The sequence below is a fragment of the Onychostruthus taczanowskii genome, unplaced genomic scaffold (assembly GCF_017590055.1).
Source record: "Onychostruthus taczanowskii isolate IOZ18803 unplaced genomic scaffold, ASM1759005v1 scaffold7, whole genome shotgun sequence".
Taxonomy (NCBI): domain Eukaryota; kingdom Metazoa; phylum Chordata; class Aves; order Passeriformes; family Passeridae; genus Onychostruthus; species Onychostruthus taczanowskii.
Window position 1 is genome coordinate 280,225 of NW_024504786.1, and position 22,445 is coordinate 302,669.

The window sequence follows — 22,445 nt, forward strand, 5'->3', positions numbered from 1 at the left end:
AGCCAATGTAAGCAATCAGGGAGGTGAGGATTAGAACTAAAATTAAAAACGGGAATTTTAAACCCAGTTTTTATAGGATCAGACAATGTAAGTGGTCAGGAAGGTGAGAATTAAGAGTTCAGTAAAAAATGGGAAATTTAAGCCCAGTTTTTACAGGATCAGCCAACGTTAAGTGCTCAGGGAGGTGAGAAGGATGCAGAAAAAGGAGCTGGGACAGCACTGCATCCCAGTCACACCAGTAACTCCCAGTTCCTGTGGAAAACCGGGAATTTTCAGCCCTACAGAAACAGCAACAACCCGAGCAGGGCTGCCAGGGTTCCAGGAAAATCCACACGCACGGATTCTGCTGGACCGGGAGAGAGGAGCAGCGGTGCCCTCTTGTGTTCCAAGGGACAAATCCCTGATAAATCCCAGGCAATTCCTCCCAAACCATGGACAGAGGCACATCCCAAGCTCAGAGCGAATCCATCCTGCCGAGCCCACCCTATGGAAAGGCTCCCGCAGTCAGGAATGCAAATTCCTGCCCCACAAAAGGGAACAGTCACACAATGCCCACAGAGGTGAGCCAACCCTTTTATTGCCAAAATTCCCAATCCATCTGAACTTAGGGAACTCGTTTGGTTGCATTTATCTCAGCAATTAATCACAAAACCTGGACAAAAGCTCCTGCAATTCCTCTATCTCAGCTATTCCAGGGCAGTTTAAAAATCCTGTTTTCAGCAGGAAAACTTTCAAAAGGACTTTAACAAATGGATTTGGGATGTCCTCTAGAGCTGTTCAAATGGAAAGTGCTGAGCTTGACAGAAACCCAGATTCCAACTTGGAATAATGATGGGAACATGAAGCAGCAAATGGAGCCAAGAGAGAAAGTTTAGAATCTAAAACCAATCCTAAACACAAGTGCGATCACAGAATTTAAGGTGTAATTAAAGAATTTAAGGTGTAATTAATATAACCTCAATATTCCCATGAAAAGCACACCACACGTCCTTATTTTGCCATAAAATCCAGTTCCAGCACCCAAGGTTTTGCCTTCCTCCTCTCCCTCTGGATTAATTCCCTTGTTTTGGTACTTGACACCAGTTCCAGTTTTGGATCTCACCTCGGAGCAGCCTCCTTGTAATCAGCTCTCTGATGGTTTCTTGGGACTTACCTCGAGCTTATGGGATCCTCTCCAGCTGTGCAAATGCAGAGAGTGCTGAGCTTAACAGAAACCCAGATTCCAGCTTAGGAACACGAACCAGCAAATGGAGCTGAGAGTGGAGCATTTATAAGCTAGAACCTAAAACTGACTCTAAACCCAAAGTTGAGAGCACAGAATTTAAGGTCACACTGATGTCACCTCAATATTCCTATGACAAGCAGGGCACATGTCCTTATTTTGCCATAAAACCCAATTCCAGTACAGGAAAACTCTCCTCCCCTCTGGATTGATTCCCTTGTTTTGGCACTTCACCCCAGTTCCAATTTTGCATCTCACCTCGGAGCAACCCCCTTGTAATCAGCTCTCTGATGGTTTCTTGGGGATTTATCTCCAGCTTAACTTTACATCCCAATGAGGTTTTCCCAAGCCTTTTTCCTCACACAGGGATGGGAAACATCCAGACAGTCAGAGCCTTTCCCTCGACCCTTTGTGGGAGAGTTTAGCACCATCCTGAACTCGTGTGGGAGCAAAGTTAGGAACACAAATCCTCTGGTTGAGATCAGAATCAGAATTTTCAAGAGAGGTTTTTAACCAAGTAGAATTAAAAAAAAAATAAAATTTTAATAAACTTATATCCATGACACAACAACTTAAAGAGACTGATTAATCAGATTAATATATATAAAATAATTAGATGTGTGTTTATAATAAAAAAGAAGGGGAAAAGCCAATTCGGAACCAGAAAACCAGCAAACGAATCAATTAATTACTGAAAGCAGAACGAAACGAGCCTTACCAGTCGTGGTAGGTGGTGATGGCGATGCTGGGCGGTGGCAGCAGGGGCAGGGTGGTGGGTCTGCACACCACGTCCCTCTCAGGTGTCCTGATGTCCCTGTCAGGCGTCCTGGCCCGCTCTGTCTGCCGCTGGGCCAGCGGGGGCAGCTGCAGGTTGCCCGAGCAGCACCGGCGGCCCCGCCACAGGTCGATGCCCAGGGCGTGGCTGGAAGTGCTGTAGGATTTGCTGAGCCCACATTCCAGGTAATCCAGGGAGTTCTGCAACAGAGAGGCCTCTGAGATCCCTCAATTCTGCTAACAAAGCGTTTCCTCCACGTGGGTAAAACACACTCGATTCTCCAGCCAGAACTATCCCAGGAGATGGGAACTCCACAGGTCCAGAACTAAATTCTGCAAATTATTTCCTCCATGAGGGTAAAACACACTCAATTCTCCAGCCAGAACTATCCCACAACTCCAGAAGTGAATTCTACAAAAGATTTCCTCCACAGGGATAAAACACAATTCTCCAGCCAGAACTATCCCACAACTCCAGAAGTGAATTCTACAAATGATTTCCTGTGCAGGGATAAAACACAATTCTCCAGCCAGAAGTATCCCAGGAGATGGGAACTCCACAGGTCCAGAACTAAATTCTACAAAAAAATTATTTCCTCCACAGGGATGAAACTCAATTCTTCAGCCAGAAGTATCCCAGGAGATGGGAACTCCACAGGTCCAGAACTAAATTCTGCAAATTATTTCCTCCACGAGGATAAACCACACTCAATTCTCCAGCCTGAACTATCCCATGGCTTCAGAACTGAATTTTGCAAACAAATTACTTCCTCCACGAGGATAAACCACACTCAGTTCTCCAACCAGAACTATCCCACAACTCCAGAAGTGAATTCTACAAAAGATTTCCTCCACAGGGATAAAACACAATTCTCCAGCCAGAAGTATCCCAGGAGATGGGAACTCCACAGGTCCAGAACTAAATTCTACAAAAAAATTATTTCCTCCACAGGGATGAAACTCAATTCTTCAGCCAGAAGTATCCCAGGAGATGGGAACTCCACAGGTCCAGAACTAAATTCTGCAAATTATTTCCTCCACGAGGATAAACCACACTCAATTCTCCACCCAGAACTATCCCACAACTCCACAGCTAAATTCTACAAACAAAGAATTTCTTCCACGAGATATTTAAACATAAAAAGGTGTGATATATCCAGAGCAAATATTCCATAAATCCCAGCAGCATTCCCTGCTCCCTGCCCACACCACACTGCCCAAAGACCACCAGAGCAAAAAGACCTGGATAAAACTCCTCCAAACCTTTCCAGGGCTTGAGTTGTTCATTTTTTAATGTGCAGCTTTTATTTTCTTCTTCCTATCTAAAATCCTCTAAGATTGCCCATCAGCAATCAAAGCCAAACCAGCTTATATTTACCAAAGAAGACAAAATCAACTTTCCAGCTCATTTTTACAATGTAAAAAAAAAAAAAAAAAAAAAAGGGAAAAGAAAAAAAAAAAAAAAAAAAGAAAAAGAAAGAAAAAAAAGAAAAAATAAACCTTCAGCAGGAGCTCACCTCATCTGCAGTCACTGTCATGACACTTCTGCTCTTCTTCATTATCAAGTTTCAAGTGCAGACCAGGATAAAAAACTTCAGGTAAACAGAATTTCTTCAGAGGGGCAACCTGAAAGAAAAAAACTGTTATATGTTTTTATTTATAAACACATGTAAATTATATATTTATAGAATTAAATTGAAATACATAACACATGTAAATTATATATTTATATAATTACATTGAAATACATATGTATATAATTATATACATACAAAATTATATATAATTATATATTGCTTATATATTTAAATTCATATCTATGAATATGTATGAGTTATTTAGATGTAATTATATATATCTAATTATGTATATAAATATATAAGATATATAATTATGTCTATAAATACTATACAATTATATATAAATTGTATATACATTTATTAACTATATATTATTTATATCAATATACTATTATAGAATAATTAATTAATTAATATTCATTATATTAATTAACTATATGCCAATCAGAATATATATAAAAAAGCTATCTATCTATCTATCTATCTATCTATCTATCTATATCTTTTGCATATTAATTTTTACATATTTTTGAATGCTAAACTGGGTTTGCTAACAAATAAACCACTAAAATCCCAGCTGGGATTTATGGAATATTTGCTCTGGATCCCACCTTTTCCACGTGTAAATATCTCAGTGTTTCAGCAGCTCAGCACCTGCTGTGGTGATGCATTTTTTATTTCGTTATTACCCTAATCATCATCATCGTTCCCTAAGAATTCAACTGCAGTTCCCATTCTCTGGTGGGGTTAGGGTTAGGACTGGGATTAAAGTAGGATTTGCACAGCCCCCAGAGTGGGTTTAGGGTGAGGATCAGGGTTAGGTTTTGGGTTTGGGTTAAGACAGGAGCTGCTCAGCCCAAGGTGCATTTAGGGTTACAGTGAGGACAGGATCTGCACAGCCTCAGGATGGGTTTATAACTAGGGTTAGGGTTAAGATTAAGGTTAGGGCATGGCCTGCACAGCCCAGAGTGGGTTTAAGGTTAGGATTAGGGGTAGGTTTGGTGTCAGTGTAAGAACAGGACCTGCAGAACCCTCAGGGTGGGTTTAGGGTTAAGATTAAGGTTAGGGCATGGCCTGTACCAGGCTGCTCTTGGGGTTATACCCCAGAGAACTGCAAGGGTTGTTAAAAACCCAAAACGTGGAAAAATCCCATCTCCACAAACCTCAGCTGGCTCCTCATCCACAGCACATCCAAGAGTGAGGAAACTCTGGGAATTACGGAATGCCAGCTTGGAAGGGGCCCCCAGGATCTCCTGCTCCAGCCCTCCCTGGCTGCAGCCCTGGCTGGACAGGAGACCCAGCTCCCTCTGCTCCTGCACCTTTCCATGCTGGGAACCCTCTGCTTCCAGGGGGAAATTATTCCAAATGTCCTTTTTTCCACTGTGAAAAATTCCCTCCAAGAGCCCTTGCCCTGTGAGCAGCTCAAAAGTTGTGCTCAAGCAGTAGAACCAGAATCCAGATGAAGTGGAACGATTTTATCAATCTTCAACAATGAAGAGAAATGAAAAGCCCTGTTATTAAAAGGATTAAATGATAAATCCCCAGATATCAATGTTAAATATGGCCACGACATGCACAGATAGGATAACATGGAACGCCTGCTCACTGCCAGAAAAAACACAAATCCCCTTTATATGCAGACAAAATTCATGGAAAAACCAAAAGGAAGCAGCAGAAAGAAGCAGATTTGTGTTTAATAAAGTCCCATTTGGGCTTAATAAAGCCAGTTTGGGGTGTTTGTCACTGCCCTGATCTACAGGGATTGGGATCCCAGCACAAACTGAAGCTGCTTCCTGAAAATGTGGAATTTCATAAGGAAAGACAAAATAAAGAAACACCCACATAAATAAATATCCAGAGCAACTTCTGAGAATCATGGAACCATCAAGGCCAGAAAAGACCTTTAAGATCATCAGTTCCAACCAGCACCACCTCCATATGCTCCACTAAACCTCAATCCACACATTCTTTGGGGAAAAAATCCAAAGGAATGAGAGTTTAAGAATATTTCCCAAATTTTGCTGAACTCCAGGACCAGGCTAGACAGCAGGAAATGGGATGTGGAGGGATGGACCAGGCTGACTGGAAGATCATTTCTGTGAAAACCTGACCCCTCTCACACCAAACTTTATAAATATTTATTGATTTGTCAAAGTTAATTTAAGCAGAACATGGATAACGATAAAATCCAGCTTTTGTTTTACGGGAATTGCAGTTCTGAGGCCTGAAGAAAACCCAACACTTCCTTTAGTTATGACTAAATTCCCATTAAAATCTGACTCATTCTTTCCTGTGCCTTCCCAGAAAAATCTGACACCTGGGATGAACATTTAAGGGGAGAATAAACCAGAGGAACACACTCCAAAGAGGCTTCCTGGGAATTCTTTCCTCACGAACATTTTCTCATTGATGCAGACTTTTATCACAGTTCCAGTACCCAAATCCTCCAAAAAAACCCTGTATCCCAGAGGATTGGTTGGGTCTGGGATCAGGGGATGCTGAACAGCAGCAAAGCTTTGTCAATAAAATGTGAAAAAAAAATCAGTGCTGCAGTTGGGTCTGATCCATTCTCCTGGAATGCATCCCACGTGGAATATGAATTTTCTTTTTACACCAAGCTTCCACCTGAAGATTTTTGTGTTCCATGAGCTGCTCAGCTCATCCTGTGTGAAATCCACTATTTACAGCAATTCCTAAAACACATCCTCATGTGCCAGTTCGGGAGGGTTTGGAATATGAGACCCACGTTCCATCGTGTGCTTTCCCACACATTTGGGCTTCTCCATGGGCAGGGTTAGAGCTCCAGGGGGTGTGGGGAGCAGATGGAGCCCTTCAGCCCTAAAGGATCCCCCTGTCCCACAAGCACAGCCAAGGCTGGCTCCCAATCCCATTTTCCCACTGCCTGGATGAACAGCAGTTTTGGGAAGCAGAGGTGTTTATCCAGCTCCTCTCAGCCTCCAAATCCACTTCCTCCCACTTTTCATGGAGGCAGGACACAAACACAGAGTGAAATCCAAAACAGATCCCAGTGAAATTTTGGTAACAGCACATCCTGCAGTCCCACACCTGCTTCTTCCTCACTTCCACCACAGCACCAGAGCAGGATTTTTCCTCCCAACAAAATGCTGTTCCTGAAAAAGCTCAGAGATAAACCCCAGGCACCTGAATTGTGAATTACTGCAGAAGCTTTTCTAAGGAAAGGGATGAAGGAGATCATCTGATCCCACAGAGAATTACATAATTTGTGAGCTGGGATTCAAACTGGATTCTCCTTAAAATCCATGAGCACTTCACAGGGAGAGGCACCAACTCAGACAGGGTGACAGCCACCAAAAAAAAGTGACAATCTCAGGTCTGGCTCTCCCAGGAGGAACAGATGGGCTCCTGCTTCACATAAAATCACGGAGTGCTTTGGGCTGGAAGGGAGATTTAAATTCATCCCATTCCACCCCATCATGGGCAGGGACATCTCCCACTGTCCCAGGCTGCTCCAGCCTGGCCTGGGACACTTCCAGGGATCCAGGGGCAGCCTCAGCTTCTCTGGGCAACGAGAAAGGAGGGAAGGGCTGGAACACTTCCAGATGGAGTCACTCCAACACCACTCTGGGCAACTTATTCCAATGCCCCACGCCCTTCCAGGGAAAATTTGTTCCCCAGTATCCGACCTGAACCTCCTCTGGGGCTGTTCCTTTTCTTCCTGTTCCTGTCCCTGTTCCCTGGGAGCAGATCCCAAACCCCTCCTGGCAGGAGCTGTGCAGAGCCACAGGGGCCCCCTGATCCTTCTTTTCTCCAGGCTGAGCCCCTTCCCAGCTCCCTCAGCCTCTCCTGGGGCTCCAGACCCTTCCCAGCTCCCCCAGCCTCTCCTGGGGCTCCAGACCCTTCCCAGCTCCCCCAGCCTCTCCTGGGGCTCCAGACCCTCCCAGCTCCCTCAGCCTCTCCTGGGAATCCAGATCCTTCCCAGCTCCCTCAGCTGCTCCAGCCCTCCTTGGACACATCCCTAAGAATTTCCCCTTTTTATTACTTATTTGCTGAGGAAAATGTTGTTCTTTTCTGTGGCCTTTTCCCATTTCTTGTGAGCAGCAACAGCTCAAGTGCTCTGCGGAGCTTCTGGCAGCTCCGAGAAATTCCCTCCTCCTCAGAAAACCCAAGCTGTTCTCATTCCCAGCAAAAGCTGGGAAGATTTCACAGAGCTCTGCAAAACATAAGCAAGGGCATCTATTAGCACTAATGGCTGGAACTTGGGAAAAGTGATTCAGAAAAGAGGGATTTCATGGAATCATTGGTTGGGTTGGGTTGGGAGGAACCTTAGAGCTCAGTTCTAACTCCTGCCATGGGACACCTTCCTCTCTCCCAGGTGGCTTCCCAGAATTTTCCTGGAAAACCAACATGAGAGCCCCAGTATCATAAAGCTGGAGAAGGGATTTTCTGCCTTTGACCTCTCCCAAGGCTCTGGAGAAGGGATTTCCCCAGTTTGGTCTCTCCCAAGGCTCTGGAGAAGGGATTTTCCCCTTTTGCCTCTCCCAAGGCTGCCCTGAGCTTTGTCCTAATTGCCAGGCTGAGTTTAAAACCCAAATTTGCTGGTTTAAGCAATCAGACATTGGAATAAAGTCAAAAATTTATCTCCAGGAATAAATCCAGCCGATTTTCCTACCAGTAAAAAAAATGTTAAAAGCAGAATGATCTTTGTAGATGCTTGAGAAAATTCCAACCAAGTTGGGCATGGCCAAAAAATTATCTTTCAATAATTAATTAATATTAAAACTGTGCCTCAGCTTTAATTAGGAGGTTCCTTGCCAGGATGTCAACAGGATTGCAAGGATTCCTCTTTCTCTGGAGTCAGTCCAAGCATTAAAGCTGGGAATGCCCCAGTCAGTCTGTCCCAGGAATTCCAGGAATTCCTGGATTTCCTGCAGAGGGGACAACCAGGTTGTCATTTCTCTTCATTTCTTTCAGTTCCAATTAAAAAAAAAAAATCCGTATTTTGCTGTCCTTAGGCCTGAGGCGCTCTGTGGAATTCCCATGAAACACAATTTTCAAATTTTCAAATTTTCACTGGTTTTTTTTGGGTGACATTTTCCCAAATTTTCACTGATTTCTTTTTCTTGAATTCTCACCAGCCCATTTTTCACAGGAAACTTCCAGACAAACATTCACAGCTTGAGCAGAAAAAAATTTCCATTTTCCTGATTATGTCAGGGATTTTTAATCTTGCCTCTTTCTAAAAAGCTCATCTCCTATTGTGCAAAAATGAAGTGAAATTAACAATCAGCTCTGACAGCTCCAAAAGATTCAGTTCAAGTGTTCCCCACATCAGGACTTCCAAGGTAATTAAGGGAAAAATGAGGCACACTATTAAAAGATGCAATTTCTCTCCTTCTTGTTCCTTGAGCAAATTATTTGCAGAGCCTCCCACTCCTCAGGGCAGCTGAGCAGCTCTCAGAGATCAGAACTATTATCATTATTATCATTGTTATTATTACCATAATCACAATTATTATCATTCTTATCATCACGTGTTATTTTGTATTATAATGCATTTATTTTATTTTAGCATTATAAAATTATTATATTTTTCAAATTATCAATATTTCATTTTATTATTAGCAATAATAATAATACTAATAACAATACTAATAACAATAACAATAATAATAATAATAATAATAATAATAATAATAATAATAATAATAATAATAATAATATTTAAAAATACATCAAACCCCTGAAAATTCAGCCACACACTTTTAGGCTAATTTTTTCTAAATTATACTTGATGTTCCCCCTGTGTTTGTATTGTCATCCCTAGGCTTTGCTGGGCCTCCCAGAAAACAGGAATGCTGCAGATCCATTGGGATTATTATGGGATAAACGCTGCAGAAATAAAGCAGCCCTTGCCTCTTGTCCCTCATTTACTCCTTCCCCTCCTAAACTCTCCCTCAGGTTGAGTTTTAGAACCTTTGCTCCAGAAGAAAAGGTTTTAAAATCCTCAGATCTCCTTCCCTAGGAAGTTTTCTGGGGAAAGCCAAATTGCCTGCAAAGAAGGAAATTTCCCCCTTTTTTCTTTTTAATTTTGTTTCAGAGCCGAGCAGCAAAGCCACGCAATGACCCCAAGAGCACCAAAACAGAACTGAGCCTGCAAAGAGACCAACCTCATCCTCCAGAAATCTTGGAAAATAGAGAATATTCCAAACCTTGTCAGTTTTTCCTCTTGGAAAATGGAATAAGAATAATGGGGAAGATGAAATAAACATAGTGGGGAAAGATTAAATCCTAAATTAGAGCAACAACTTCACTTTTAGGCTTTAAAGTCCACTTTTTCAGGGTTTTCCAAGCTCAAAGCCCCTTGGGAGCTCCACAAGAACACCAGAATTCCATGAAGGAATTCTGGCTGAATCTCCAAACACCTCAACCCCAAAATTCCACGTCTACAGAGCCAAAAATTGCCCTAAAATTCTTTTTTTAAAGTTTTAAAACCCCCTTTTTATGGGCTTTCCAAGCTCAGCCTCCTGTGGGAACACCACAAGAACATCAGAATTCCATCACAGAATTCCAGGCTGAAACCTCAAAGTCCTTAAACCCAAAATTCCATTTTGCAGAGCCAAAAATTGCCCCAAACCCAACTTTTTTATGCTTTTAAATTCACTTTTTTAAATTAGAACCCTGAAGAACTGAAGGAAAGTTGAGACCTGTAATGAAGGGGCTTGGAGCAAGTTGGAAAAAATGAGCTTTAAAGTCTCTTCCCAGCCAAATCATTCCATGATTCCCACCCAGAAAATGGGAGATGAGGATTTGGGCTCCCCAGGATGGAGCATCCTGGTTTTCTGCCCAAAATAATCCTGCTTTTCTCCCATTCCAGATTCCCAAACACAACCATGGAACAGCAGCTAAACCCAACCCCAGGGCCTGAGGAAAAACACCTTCCATGGCCAATTAGAACAAACACTTCCAATCAATTAGCCAACTTTTCTGACCACAGGCACACGCAAAATCCAAATAAAAAGGGAAAATGAGGATTTGTGCCACAAGGAATTCCTGCTGCTGTTTAAATCCTGCACTCCGTGTCCTCTCCTTCCCAGGAAAAAGGATTCTGGAGCAGAGAAATTGCATTTTCCTCAATATTCATCCAAAACTGCAAAGCCTGGCTTTGGGAATATTAAACAGGACATGACAGCGCTGTGGTCAGTTCCAAATCTGATTTATTCCAGGTTTTTTTCCATGTTAGCAATTTCCAGACTGAAATTTCTGTCTGCCCATCCAATAAAAAAAAGGAAATTAAGGTTAGAGAAAAAGCATTTGGCATTCTGGAAATGCCCCCGTGTTTTCCACCAGCCACTTCCATATTTTATTTCAGATATTTGAAGTGGCATCTTGGACAGCACTAATTTATAACAGGAGATGAAAGGGGAAAAACCTGATTTACAGGGACATTTCAGCTTTCTTACTTCAGGATTTTTCCTCAGAGCCAAAGCAGATGTTCCTGTTTCCTTAGACTCTGGTTGTTTTCTTTCCTTCTGGATCTGATATTTTGCTTCTTGGGCAAATATTTGCATTATTATTGATGCCAGGCAGAATGATCAGCATATTTTTTTTTTTAATGAAGAAGTGATTTAGCTCATTCTGCAATTTTCTCTCAAATGAAGAGCTCTGAAGAGAGGTGAAAGTGGCAATTCCAGCATTTTCTCCCAACTTCTCCTGGTAATTTCATTCCCAGTTATCAAAAACCCCTTTAATTACGAGGAGTGATCCTTGCACTGCCTCTTGCTGAACATTTTGGGAAGTTTTTATCCAATTCCATCACTTCAAAGGCTGCAATTAACCCTGTTCAGTAACCCCTCCTCCCAAAATCCCAGCACTTCCCCCAAGAAATTCTCATTTCCCAGGGATCAGCTCCGTGCCAGGGTCCTTGGGTGACACCACAAAAAACATCTGCCTCTGCTGGTCGAATTGTTCCACGCTGAGGTTGCAGAGGGAATAGAAAAAGTGGGAATTCTGAAATATTGGAATGTAGGAGGGTGCCTGGGTGTTCCAAGAGGAATCCCAGCCTGGATCCATTTAGCCTCACCAGGAAAATCTCAGTTCTGGGGAATGACTGTGACTGAAAATGGAAAAAGCTGCCAGAGGATGGAATTCTCTGGGATATTGGGAAGGAATTCCTCCCTGGGAGGCTGGGGAGGGCCTGGAATAGAATTCCCAGAGCAGCTGTGCCTGCCCCTGGATCCCTGGCAATGTCCAAGGCCAGGCTGGAGCAGTTTGGGGTAGTGGGGATTTGAGGATTTTAAATTTCCCTTCCAACCCAAACCAGTCCTGAATTCTGGGATTTTGGAGGCTGAGGCCTTGAGGCATAAAAAAACCATTTCAAACTAATCCAGGAGACTTTTCCACCCAAACTTGAGGCTACTTGGAAAGAACCATGTCCCAACAACACCCAAATATTTTCTTTTTGAGCAACCAGTGCTGCAAATATAAAAATACAACACAAAAATTCTCCAAGTCACAGGAACAACTCAACTTCTCCACAGGTTTTCCTATTTTATTCTTAGGATATGTTTTCCTCAGACAAAAAATACAGATTAAGAGGATGCACAACCCTCAAATCCTGAAATCCCCACCCAGCTCCCTGAATTCCCAAAGGAGCAACAGAGGAGGAGTTTTACAGCTCTCATTTTTCGAAATTGTTGGAAAGCTAAAGGGCATTCCTGGGGAAAAAAAAAACCATTAGGATTTAATTGCTACATGGATTATTTGGGAAGAGTTTTCCCAACTTTTCCAGGACCTCAAGACATGCGGAGAGACAAGAGGGATGGGCTGAGCTGTTTTTCCTGCTCAGGGTTTGGAAGATCCTTGTCCATGGGCATTCCAGAGTTTCCTGAGAAGGGTGAGCAGGGAAAGGGAGGCTCCAGCTCTCCCTCCGTGGGCTCCCAGATCCCTTCCCCCAGAGCTGAGTCACTCGGATCATAAATTCCAACCTCACTTCCCAGTTACTATAACAACTTCATGGATTTCTTCTCGTTATTAATTACACTCAGCCCTAATCTGCTGCTCCAGGATCAGGCACTCCAGGAGAGCTTCCCCTCTCCCCTCTCCCTTCTCCCTTCTTCCTTCCAAAGGTTTTTCATTCCCAGCTCGCTCCCACATTCAGGTGCTCTCCTCATGAATCTGCTTCCACTGAGATAAGGAAATGCTGATATTCCTCCCTTTGAAAACTCAGAATAGAAGGAAATGGGTTTTTTCCTCAAAACAAACAAGATGCCCAAAATAAAACCGCAAAATCTGGGCCCTCAGCTGTTTTCGTGCAGCAAATGTGGAGCAGGGAACAGCTTGGAATATAATCCACTCCAGCATGGAGGGAATGAGCCCTCTGGAAGCAAAGCTGGGAGCCAGAGCACGGGAGCAGCTGCAATCTGATTTATTGGGGCTGAATCCTCGGGGTCTGAACGGGAAACCTCTGCTGCTGGAAAAGGCAGGAAAAGGCAACAAACTCCGGGCCAATCCCAGGGTCCTGACGTGTTGGAGTGAGCACAATGAGCCCCTTTTATTTTCCTCTGGATCAGCTTTGGGCTGGAGAGCTGAAGGGACAACTCTACCCTAGAGAACAGAGGGATTCCCTTTCCCTTTCCCTTTCCCTTTCCCTTTCCCTTTCCCTTTCCCCTTTTTCCTTCACTTTCCTTTTTCCTTCCCTTCCTCTTTTCCTTTCTTTCCCTTTTTCCTTCCCTTCCCTTTTTCCTTCCCTTCCCTCATGGGATGGGGAAAATGGAAACATTTCCTCAGCCTGAAGAGCAGGAAGTGGAGCAAGGAAGAGGAGCAGAGAGCAGGGAAAGAGGGCATTTCCTGCTCCATTCCCACAGGGATCCACCCTTTTTCCTTTCTTTCCCTTTTTCCTTCCCTTCCCTTTTTCCTTCCCTTCCCTCATGGGATGGGGAAAATGGAAACATTTCCTCAGCCTGAAGAGCAGGAAGTGGAGCAAGGAAGAGGAGCAGAAAGCAGGGAAAGAGGGCATTTCCTGCTCCATTCCCACAGGGATCCAACAGCACCGACCCCACGGAATCACAGAATTCCAGACTGGTTTGGGTTGGGAAGGACCTTAAATCCCATCCCACCCCTGCCATGGCAGGGACACCTTCCACTGTCCCAGGCAGCTCCAAGCCCTGTCCAACCTGGCCTTGGGCACTTCCAGGGATCCAGGGGCAGCCAAAGATTCTCTGGAAAACCTCATCTTTACCTTCAGTAAGGAATTTCTTCCCCCTCACCACATCCCTCCCTCCCACCTGAATTCCCTCGGCTTGGGAACAGCCTGTGCTTCCTCCCAAATGACTGCAGGTCTCTGATGGAAGTTTTGGCAGATCCCCAGAGAATGTATATATGAAAATTCCAATATCACTTGATCCGTTTATTTTTAGGAATGTGTCTCCTTCTCGCTGAAAGAAAAAAGTCCCACTTCAACTACCAGCCCAGAAATATGGAAACCACTGGGTGCAGTGGAGAACCTGCACTTCCTGCAGCTGGAATGGCTCAGGAATGAGGCATTCCTGCTCTTTTCCGCACTGAATCCCCCAGGCTCAGGCGTGGAATGCAGAACTGAACTCCTCTGCAGAGCCATCAAAACACAGGATCATTTTAAGCCCCCAGGCAGATGGAGAACACTCCTTTCCCCTCCTCTGCAGGAAAAGGGAAGAAGATCCGAGCCCACAGAATCCCAAGTGGGAAAGAAGCCCTCTCCAGATATTTTCTACTTTAAAAAATCATGGAAATGATGGTTTGATTCTATTTCCAGTGTGAAAACCCGTGCTGCTTTAGTCACCAAGTCACAGATAAACACAGGGGGAACATTTTTGTGCTGCCTTCAGTTTTTTCCATCTCAAATGACAAATTTCCATGAATTCCATCCCTCTGATTAAAGGGCAGTTGTTACACACCTACAGATACCCTTTAAAAACCCATCAGTGCAACCACAATTCCTAAAAAAACTGGTGGAAGGGTGGATCTGAAATCCAAACCAAAGCAGCTGCAGGGTTCCCAGCATCAATCCAGCCTTGCTCCCAAGGGCACAATATCAATAATAAAACCCAAAATAGCTTTGTTTTCCTGCAAAGTTAAAGAAAATCTGGTTTATCCAACTAAAATTGGAGGAATTGCTATACTGGGAAGCTGATCCATGAGACAGCACAGGATGGACCAAAAAAAGAAATAATTCAACAACTCTGATGAGTAAAATGGGAAAAGGAATAGTCAGGAATAGCCAAGAATATTCCAACTTGATCATACAGTGAATTATGGGAAGGAAAAAGGGAATTCTGGGGGATTGGCTGCCATTCCATGACAGGATTTTTCCTGCTTGCTCCTGTTTTATGAACAAACATCCCCAAAAATGCTGCCTCAATTTCTCCAGCAAAATCCACACCAGGAACACCTCAGGTCATGGAAAAAATCCAGTATTTCATCCAGGAAAACTCACCAAAGCTTCTTAAAAGTCAGGAAGAGTCTGCTCAGAACTAAATCATTATTTTTAAATCATAAAGCTTCTCTAGTTTTCCACGAGTCTAAATAAATCCCTTATCCTGCACTCAGAAAATTCTTCCTGAATTTTCCTACACAGTCCTGACTTGAGGAATTCATTACAATTATTTTACATTACAAGAGTCTTGCACTAAATATTTTTATCTTGAGAGTGGGTGATTAAAAAACAAGGAAAGATGACAAAAACATATTTTTCTACTTCTTTTCAGTGCCTGTGACTGGATTATTTTTCCCTTTTTTAAAACTAACTGGATTTCTGGGAATACAGCTCCAGAAGGAATTGAAGAATGAGGTGAAAGAAATGTTTATTTTTATAGTTCTTCTGCCTGACTTCACTTGAACACTGCCTTGTTCTTGCTTTTCTGGGAAAAAGGCATGGAAATCTTTCCATTTTTTAATGGAAATTGATTCATCAGTGACCCACAAGCTGGGAAAAACCCCACAATGTTCTCATGGTTCCTGCAGGAATAAGGAAAATGGGAAAACCATGGCCCCAGTTCTCCCCCAGAACTGGACACACACAAACAACACCTCAAACAATGGAAGTAGAGGCAGAGATTTCATGGACTCCTCAGGAAAGTGCAGGGAAAGGGCCTTGGAATAGCAATTATGGGATGAATTCCAGAAAGGAAATGCAGAATTGAGAATTGAATGCAGAGGAAAGAAAGAAGGCAAAGAAAAAGCCACACAAAACCAACTGAGGAATATTCCCTTCTCCCAGCCTGGGAGGAACCAGTGGGAAAGGGCATCCCAACAATTCTTCTGGATGAACAATAACAGTTATGGCAGGGGGAGACACTTCTCCTGGAATTCCAATTGGGAAAGAAGCCCTCTCCAGATATTTTATCCTTTAAAAAATCATGGAAATGATGATTTGATTGTGTTTGTGTGAAAACCCTGCTGCTTTAGTCACCAAGTCACAGGCGGAACATTTTTTGCCATGGGAAGCCTCTTTTGGAATCGTTTCAGACCAGAGCCTGCCATGGAATCCTTGGGATCAGTGGGATGCAGGAACCCCAGAGCTGCTGCTCCTGCCCTGAACCCCCTCCTGGAGAGGCCTCTCTCCAAGGATCATCTGGGACAGGCTCCCTGCTTTCCTCTGAGGATCCCAAAAGCTCCACACAGAGTTCTCCAGCAGGAAGAGCAGCACCTCTGAAAGGAGCAGTGCTGGGAATCCAAGCTCTCCAAAGAATATCCCACATCCTGCTCTGCTCCTGCCCAAGCTCACTTCTCCTGCAGCCCACAGGACAATGGGAATGCTGTGATGTTCCTTGGCTAACCAACAGGAAACCACAGCAGGTTTTAATGGAAAACTGGGTGTGAACTCCAGCTCGTCTCCAATCCAAAGGGCTTTTGCCCACTTGGCTCCAGCCCCCACAACCCCCAGCAGCCATTCCGAGCTGGAACATGGGGAATGCTGTGCTGTCCCGGTGACACTTTTCCAACGTTAAATGGGATATTTTTCCTTCCAGACAGGAGTGGGTTTAGCCCCGGCACCACGGGCCCCGGGAGGTTCCTGAGCAGTATTCCTGAGCACGCTGGGCACGCCGAGGATCTGCTGCTCCTTGGGCAGAATCCCATCAGACAGAGCAGGCTGGCCCTGAAGATTTCCATGTGTCTCCCACTGATTTTCTCCTCAAGAGCTCTTGTGCTGCTGGATCATTTTCTGCTTCTCGTTTGAGCTGCTGCTTTCAGAAACGGTGACTCCCGAGGATTCCTCCTTTTGGATTCCTCTCTTCCCCAAGTTCCTGCTCCCACTATTTATAAGCACCCTTGCAAGTGTCCCTGCTGCAAGGAGCTCCTCTCCAGATTTATCTCCCACATTTCCCAGGAGCTCTGGCAATCCCAGATTTTCTGTGCTGTTTATTCCAGTGGGATCCTGTCTGTGCCCTCCTCGAGCAATTGCTGAATTACAAAAGCGTGAACGGGACAAAAATCAATGGCAAGAATTTATTTTTCCATCTGAGCACAGTCCTAATCCTTCCCCAAAGCTCAGGAGGGATTTATCCCTCGGTGCCCATCCTGCAGGCAGCAAATATTCAACCCAGATCCATGGGGGTGACTCAGAAGCTGAGCTTTGTTTAGCAACAACAAGGTTAGAGAAGGTTCTCCTCCATCAGGGGAAATTTCTCTCTTTTTTTCTTTAAATTTCAGATTTCAGACACCAAAGCCAATTCCTGCACATCAGTGAGAAAACTCCAAGTCTGATTCCTTCTAAGCTCCAGGCAGTGCCTTTATTTGCCTTAGCTCCCAGAAGAAACACAATTCCTTAGATGTGCCAGAGGCACCTGAGCTCACAGAGGAACCCAGGCAGAAACAAAACTAAAAACCTGGTGCTTATTTACCCAAGCAAAGGGTCAACTTCTTGTTTCCAGGTTCAGAACCACTGACATAAAAGCACAGCATCCAAAAGAATCCTGAGGAGCAAATCCTCTGGCAGCCCCACTGAGCTTCCCTGTGCCAAAAACACCCAGGGATTGTTGTCCCTACAGCAGGCAGAGATTCCCTCTGCATTTAGGAGAGCTCAGGGAAATTCTCTGGCTTATAAACCCCCCGGAATCAGTTTATTCGCTGTTCCCTCTCCGCTGTGCTTCCCTGGCTCTCTGGAGTCACCAAGGCTGGATTGTTTCCTTGGATTTATTTTAGCTGACCTCTCTTTCCCCTCGTCTCTCTTCCCACACCTTCGCTTGCAGCACAGCGAGCTCTGCCCGTTGTTCCACAAGATCTGCCCTGAACAGTGAAAAAAAAATAAATCCTTTTATTGCCAACACTCCGTGTCCTACTTCCTCCAGGCCAGGAGGGCTTGGATGAGGAAGGGAGCAGCACCTGCAGCAGAGTTTTGTGTGTTCACCGTGTCCCCTGGTCCTGAGCTGCTCCCCAACACCTCCTGCACGGAGGCAAAGCCTGCGCCAGGATCAGCAGCTGCTCCCACCAAATCTGCTGCCAAAATCAGGTCAGACGTGGGGTATTATCCCCCAGCAAATTAATTAGAGAGCAAACGAGGCTGAGTTAACTCTTTAACAGCTCAGTGGAACGTTCTCAACAGCTGTCTGCAAAGGAATATTCCAAATGTTCCTCAGAAATGCCACCTCATCCATCACAGAGCCGCTGGGGAGGTTTTTCACCCTGAGACATGGGGGCAGAAGAATCTATAGAGGCTTTTTCCACACATCAATTCCCTTTCAGGACACTCCAAAAAATGAGGGGACATCAGTGCCCTCAACTGCTCTGACACGGAGATCTTGGGACTTCTGCTGCTTTTCTGTCACCAGAAATCAACCTCATTTATCTCCTGAAATACTGGCATTTCCCCACTTCCCCTGCAGCCCACAGGACAACGGGAATGCTGTGATGTTCCTTGGGTAACCAACAGGGAAAGCTGAGGGGAAAATCCCCACGGGGAATCCCAGAAGCACGGCAGGCTTTAATGGAAAACTGGGTCTGACCTCCAGCCCAAAGGGGTTTTGCCCACTTGGCTCCAGCCCCCACAGTTTAAAGACCTTAATTCAGCATTTTTCCTGTGTTCAGGCCTGAACACTTTTTATAATTTTGCTCTATAAAACATCTCACTCTGTGCAATATCTTTGCTCCACGCTGTCCCAATTCCCAGCCTGTATTTTCAGCACCACCGAGATTGTCCTTAACTTCTCCCAGGCCCTGGATCTGCCTTGGTTCCACTTCATTCCCATGGGTAAAAATATCCACAACCCTCTTGGCTTCCAGAGAGGAGAGAAATTCAGGAAAGAAAATGGATGGAGGAAAGGAAAAAATCCCACGATCCACGCACAAAACCCCACATGGACAGACAGAAAAGGGAGAAACAAAGACCAGAAAAAAAGGGAATTTTCTGGATTTTCCTCCCCTGAGTTCTTTATAAACAAAGTGTATCCTTAAGTGGCCAAACACGAGGAAAAGCCGAACTCAGAGTGCACAAAATGACATTTTTTAAGCACCTGAATAAGCACGGATTTAACCCAGCCTCATCCTCTAATCTATTTTCTCATCACTGCCAGCAGTGCCAGATGCTGCAGCAGAAAGTGCAGGAATTCCACTGGAGGCAGACAGGGAATAATCTGCTCTCCCAGGAAGTTCCCTCTTATCTCTCAGCCTGGTTTAAAATACAAAGGATAAACCATTTTCCCTTTTCTTTATTGTTCTCATAAATTGTCTTTTTTTCCATTTGCAAAGTTTCTCAGACTTCTGGAGGCTTCTGTGATTGGCAGGAATTACTTTGCCATGTTTTGTGCTCCAAGGACACTCTGGCAAATGGACCCTTGGTCCAATTAGACATCTAATGAAAGATTAAGTTAAAAATTAAATTAAAAGGCTTGGATTTTTCGATTTTGCTGCATAACCAAGAGGAAAGTTCTTAATTTACTTTCTCTGTACCATTCATCAAACTCTTTCTAAGATTTTAACCTGAATAATGGATAGATCCTTGAATTATTTGGGATACGAAGGGCTCACAGATGAGTGGAACAGTCAGAGATGTACCAGGAAGCACAGCCAGGTTTTCCCTGCGTGTTTTAGCACAAGAGGATGGTATCAGTTTGTTCATTTTTTGTAAAAACAAGCTTGAAGCTGAGAGCTGTTTTCATAATTAAAGAAATTCAGCTGAAATTCACCTACCCCAGCTCAAGCATCCCCCTGCATCGCCTGAAACCAAAACACTGCAGCAGCAAGGAGCCCAAAGTGAAACTGTCAAATTATTTTCATTCTCTAAACTGAGGGAAAATGGAAAAAAAAAAACCCACAGCGTGAGTTATAACAGGTTAAAATTCTTTTCCTTCAAAGCAATATTTCATATAAATATGCACTCATCTGTTTGCAACAGGCATCAAGTTTAAGGGGCTTTTTTCACCTCATTATTTGTCCTACACCTTCCCAGTGTTTTCTTTTTGGGTTTTTTTTTCCCATCTGCCAAGGCTGTATTTATCCCACTGCCATAATTATCCCATTTTATTTGCTGAGGGAACCATATAAAGACTGAAAATTGGAAAGACAGGCACTTAATTTAAAGGAATAAAGGTGTTTCCAAGCACTGTTTTGTCACTATTGTTCCCAAATGTTTAAAATCTCCCCCATTGCTCCAGGGACAGCTCCACGTGGATCATTCCAAGGAAAGGATTTTTGAACAAAACAAACCATTCCAATTAAAAGCTGCCATTTTAGGCAGGATTTTCCAGCTCTATCCGTGGCTATCCATTTCAAAGATGGAAATTCCAGGGATTTGGTTGGAATGACTCTCTAAAGGAGCCCTGTGTTCCCAGAGACGATTACTCAGCTAATCTGGGTTAAGCTTCCTGATGGATAAATCAGGATTTGAATGCTGAATAAGGAGAGGTTTCCATGTGACGTGGGAAGAGCTGGGAAGTAAATACAGAAGTGGTGGAGAAAAAACCTGAATATGTTTTTGGAAAAACAGCCAAAAAGGCTCAATATCGTCCTTTACTTCAGCTTCACATTAAGCACTGAAAATTATTTCCTGGAATCTAAAATGCCCAAAAACGAGAATAAAGTAGGATACAGCTGTACCTGGAGCACCTCAGCAGGCACTAGAAAACATTAAAATAGATGAGATGACAAGAGAAACAGAGAATTCCAATGAATAATCTGCCAGGAAAAGCACTTGTTGTGCTAACAAGCGTTTATTCCAGATGATTTATAGATCACAGATTTGTTCAGAACCTTTTCAACCATCAGCTCCCTCTCTGGAGCTGATAATGAGGGACACTACAAACAAGCATCTCTCTCACAGTGGCCTAAAAAAGTTCCCTGTTCCACTGGATTTATGACCTGCAAATGCAATTATTCAGCTTATTCGCTGCTGCTTCTTATGGACACCTGGATTCCAGAGGAAAAAAACAAAAGGCGTTGTATGGATTCTGCTGGAAAGAGTCTCACACAAGAGAGATCTACCGGGAATTCTCTCTTCAGTGGAGGATCTCTTGGGATGTTTCCTGTGGCAGCGGATGCTGAGCATCACACAAAACAACTCGGTGCCCTTGTGGCTCCATCCGAGCCCCGGAGATCACAGCAAACACCTCGCTCCTCAGCAGAACTGATCTATAACTCACCGACCTCCACCTGAGGAGGGCAAAGAGCTCACCACACCAAGGGAACAACTCCCAGACCCTCTCTGAACTCTCAACCCCCACCAGGCTCCGAACTGGGAAAAGGAGGCTCAGGAAAAACAAACCGGCTGAAAGCACATGGCAGGGAAATGATGCAGAGGAAATGTCTCCGGCAGAGGAGCACCGGGAGGGCTCATCCCGCTCGGAGTGCCGAGGATCCGGGCTGCAGACCGCCGCCGAGGCTTCGGCACGGGGCTGGGCTGGGCGGCAAGGGCAGCCCCATGCCACGGGGCCGGGAAGGCGCAAATCCCGGGAATGCGGTTCTAGGGAACACCATGGCCAGCATAAAATGAGCGACTCCAACAGCAATTCGAGGCGGAATGAATATAGGGAGAAATAGAAGGGAAATAAACATACGCATGGAATACCTACAAGGTGCAGAGGGAGCAGAAATAAAGTAATTAAAAAAAAAACAATTAAAGTGTACATCTGCTCTCTGGCAAACCGCAACCCTTGTTTGTTGGGGTTTTTCTTCTCTTAAAGCCATGTGATTCCCCACGACAAAACTTAACAGGGGCCACGCAAACACCCCACAAGCGACTCGGTCCTTGGGCTCCATCGGGCACGGAGCGGGACCCCCGGGGTCCCCTCACGGCAGGGCCGGGCCGGGCCGGGCAGGGTCCCCTCACAGCCCCGGCCCCGGGCGGCGGCCGCGGCCCCACGGGCGGGCAGCGCTTACCTTCGGCAGCGGCGGCGGCTCCGGTTCTCCTCCGGTTCTCCTCCGGTTCTCCTCAGGCTCCCCTCAGGTTTCCGCCCTCAGCGCTCCATGGCCCCGGCGCTGGCGGCGGAGCGGCGGCCGCGCTTCCCCAGCGCTGCGGAGCGAGCGGGGCCGGCCCCGCGGGGAGCGCCGGCGGCTCGGCTCGGCTCGGCTCGGCTCGGCTCCTCGCCTGCCTTCCCTTCGCTCCCCGCTCCTCTCCTTCCCTTCCTTTCCCTCTCCTTCCCTGCCTTTGCCTTTCCTTCCCTTCCTTTGCCTTTCCGCCCCTTCCTTTCCCTCTGCTTCCCCGCCTGCTCCTCTCCGCTCTGCTCCTTCCTTCCCGTTCCCTCAGCGCTCGGCTCCGCTCTCCCCTCCCGGTTCCGTCCGTCCCGCCCCGCTCCGTCCGTCCCTCCCCCGCCGCAGCCCCGGCCCCGGGTCCTCCCCGGCCGGGTCTGGGCCAAGGCGAGCCCCGGGAGCGGCTCTGCAGCAAATCCAGCCGAATTCCAGCCTGGATGGGGCTGGGAGCA

General features: G+C 45.1%; 1 protein-coding gene across 1 annotated transcript; it reads right to left on the bottom strand.

Moving 5' to 3' along the window:
* Nucleotides 1-1,936: 1,936 nt before the first annotated feature.
* LOC121345103 (cAMP-specific 3',5'-cyclic phosphodiesterase 4B-like) lies at nucleotides 1,937-22,008 on the bottom strand. Its single transcript, XM_041421661.1, has 3 exons — nucleotides 21,904-22,008; nucleotides 3,514-3,622; nucleotides 1,937-2,197 (listed from the first exon to the last, which is right to left on the bottom strand). The coding sequence occupies exons 2-3, from the start codon at nucleotides 3,553-3,555 to the stop codon at nucleotides 1,937-1,939; spliced, it is 303 nt and encodes a 100-aa protein (XP_041277595.1). The 5' UTR covers nucleotides 3,556-3,622; nucleotides 21,904-22,008.
* Between the last annotated feature and the right edge of the window lie 437 nt (nucleotides 22,009-22,445).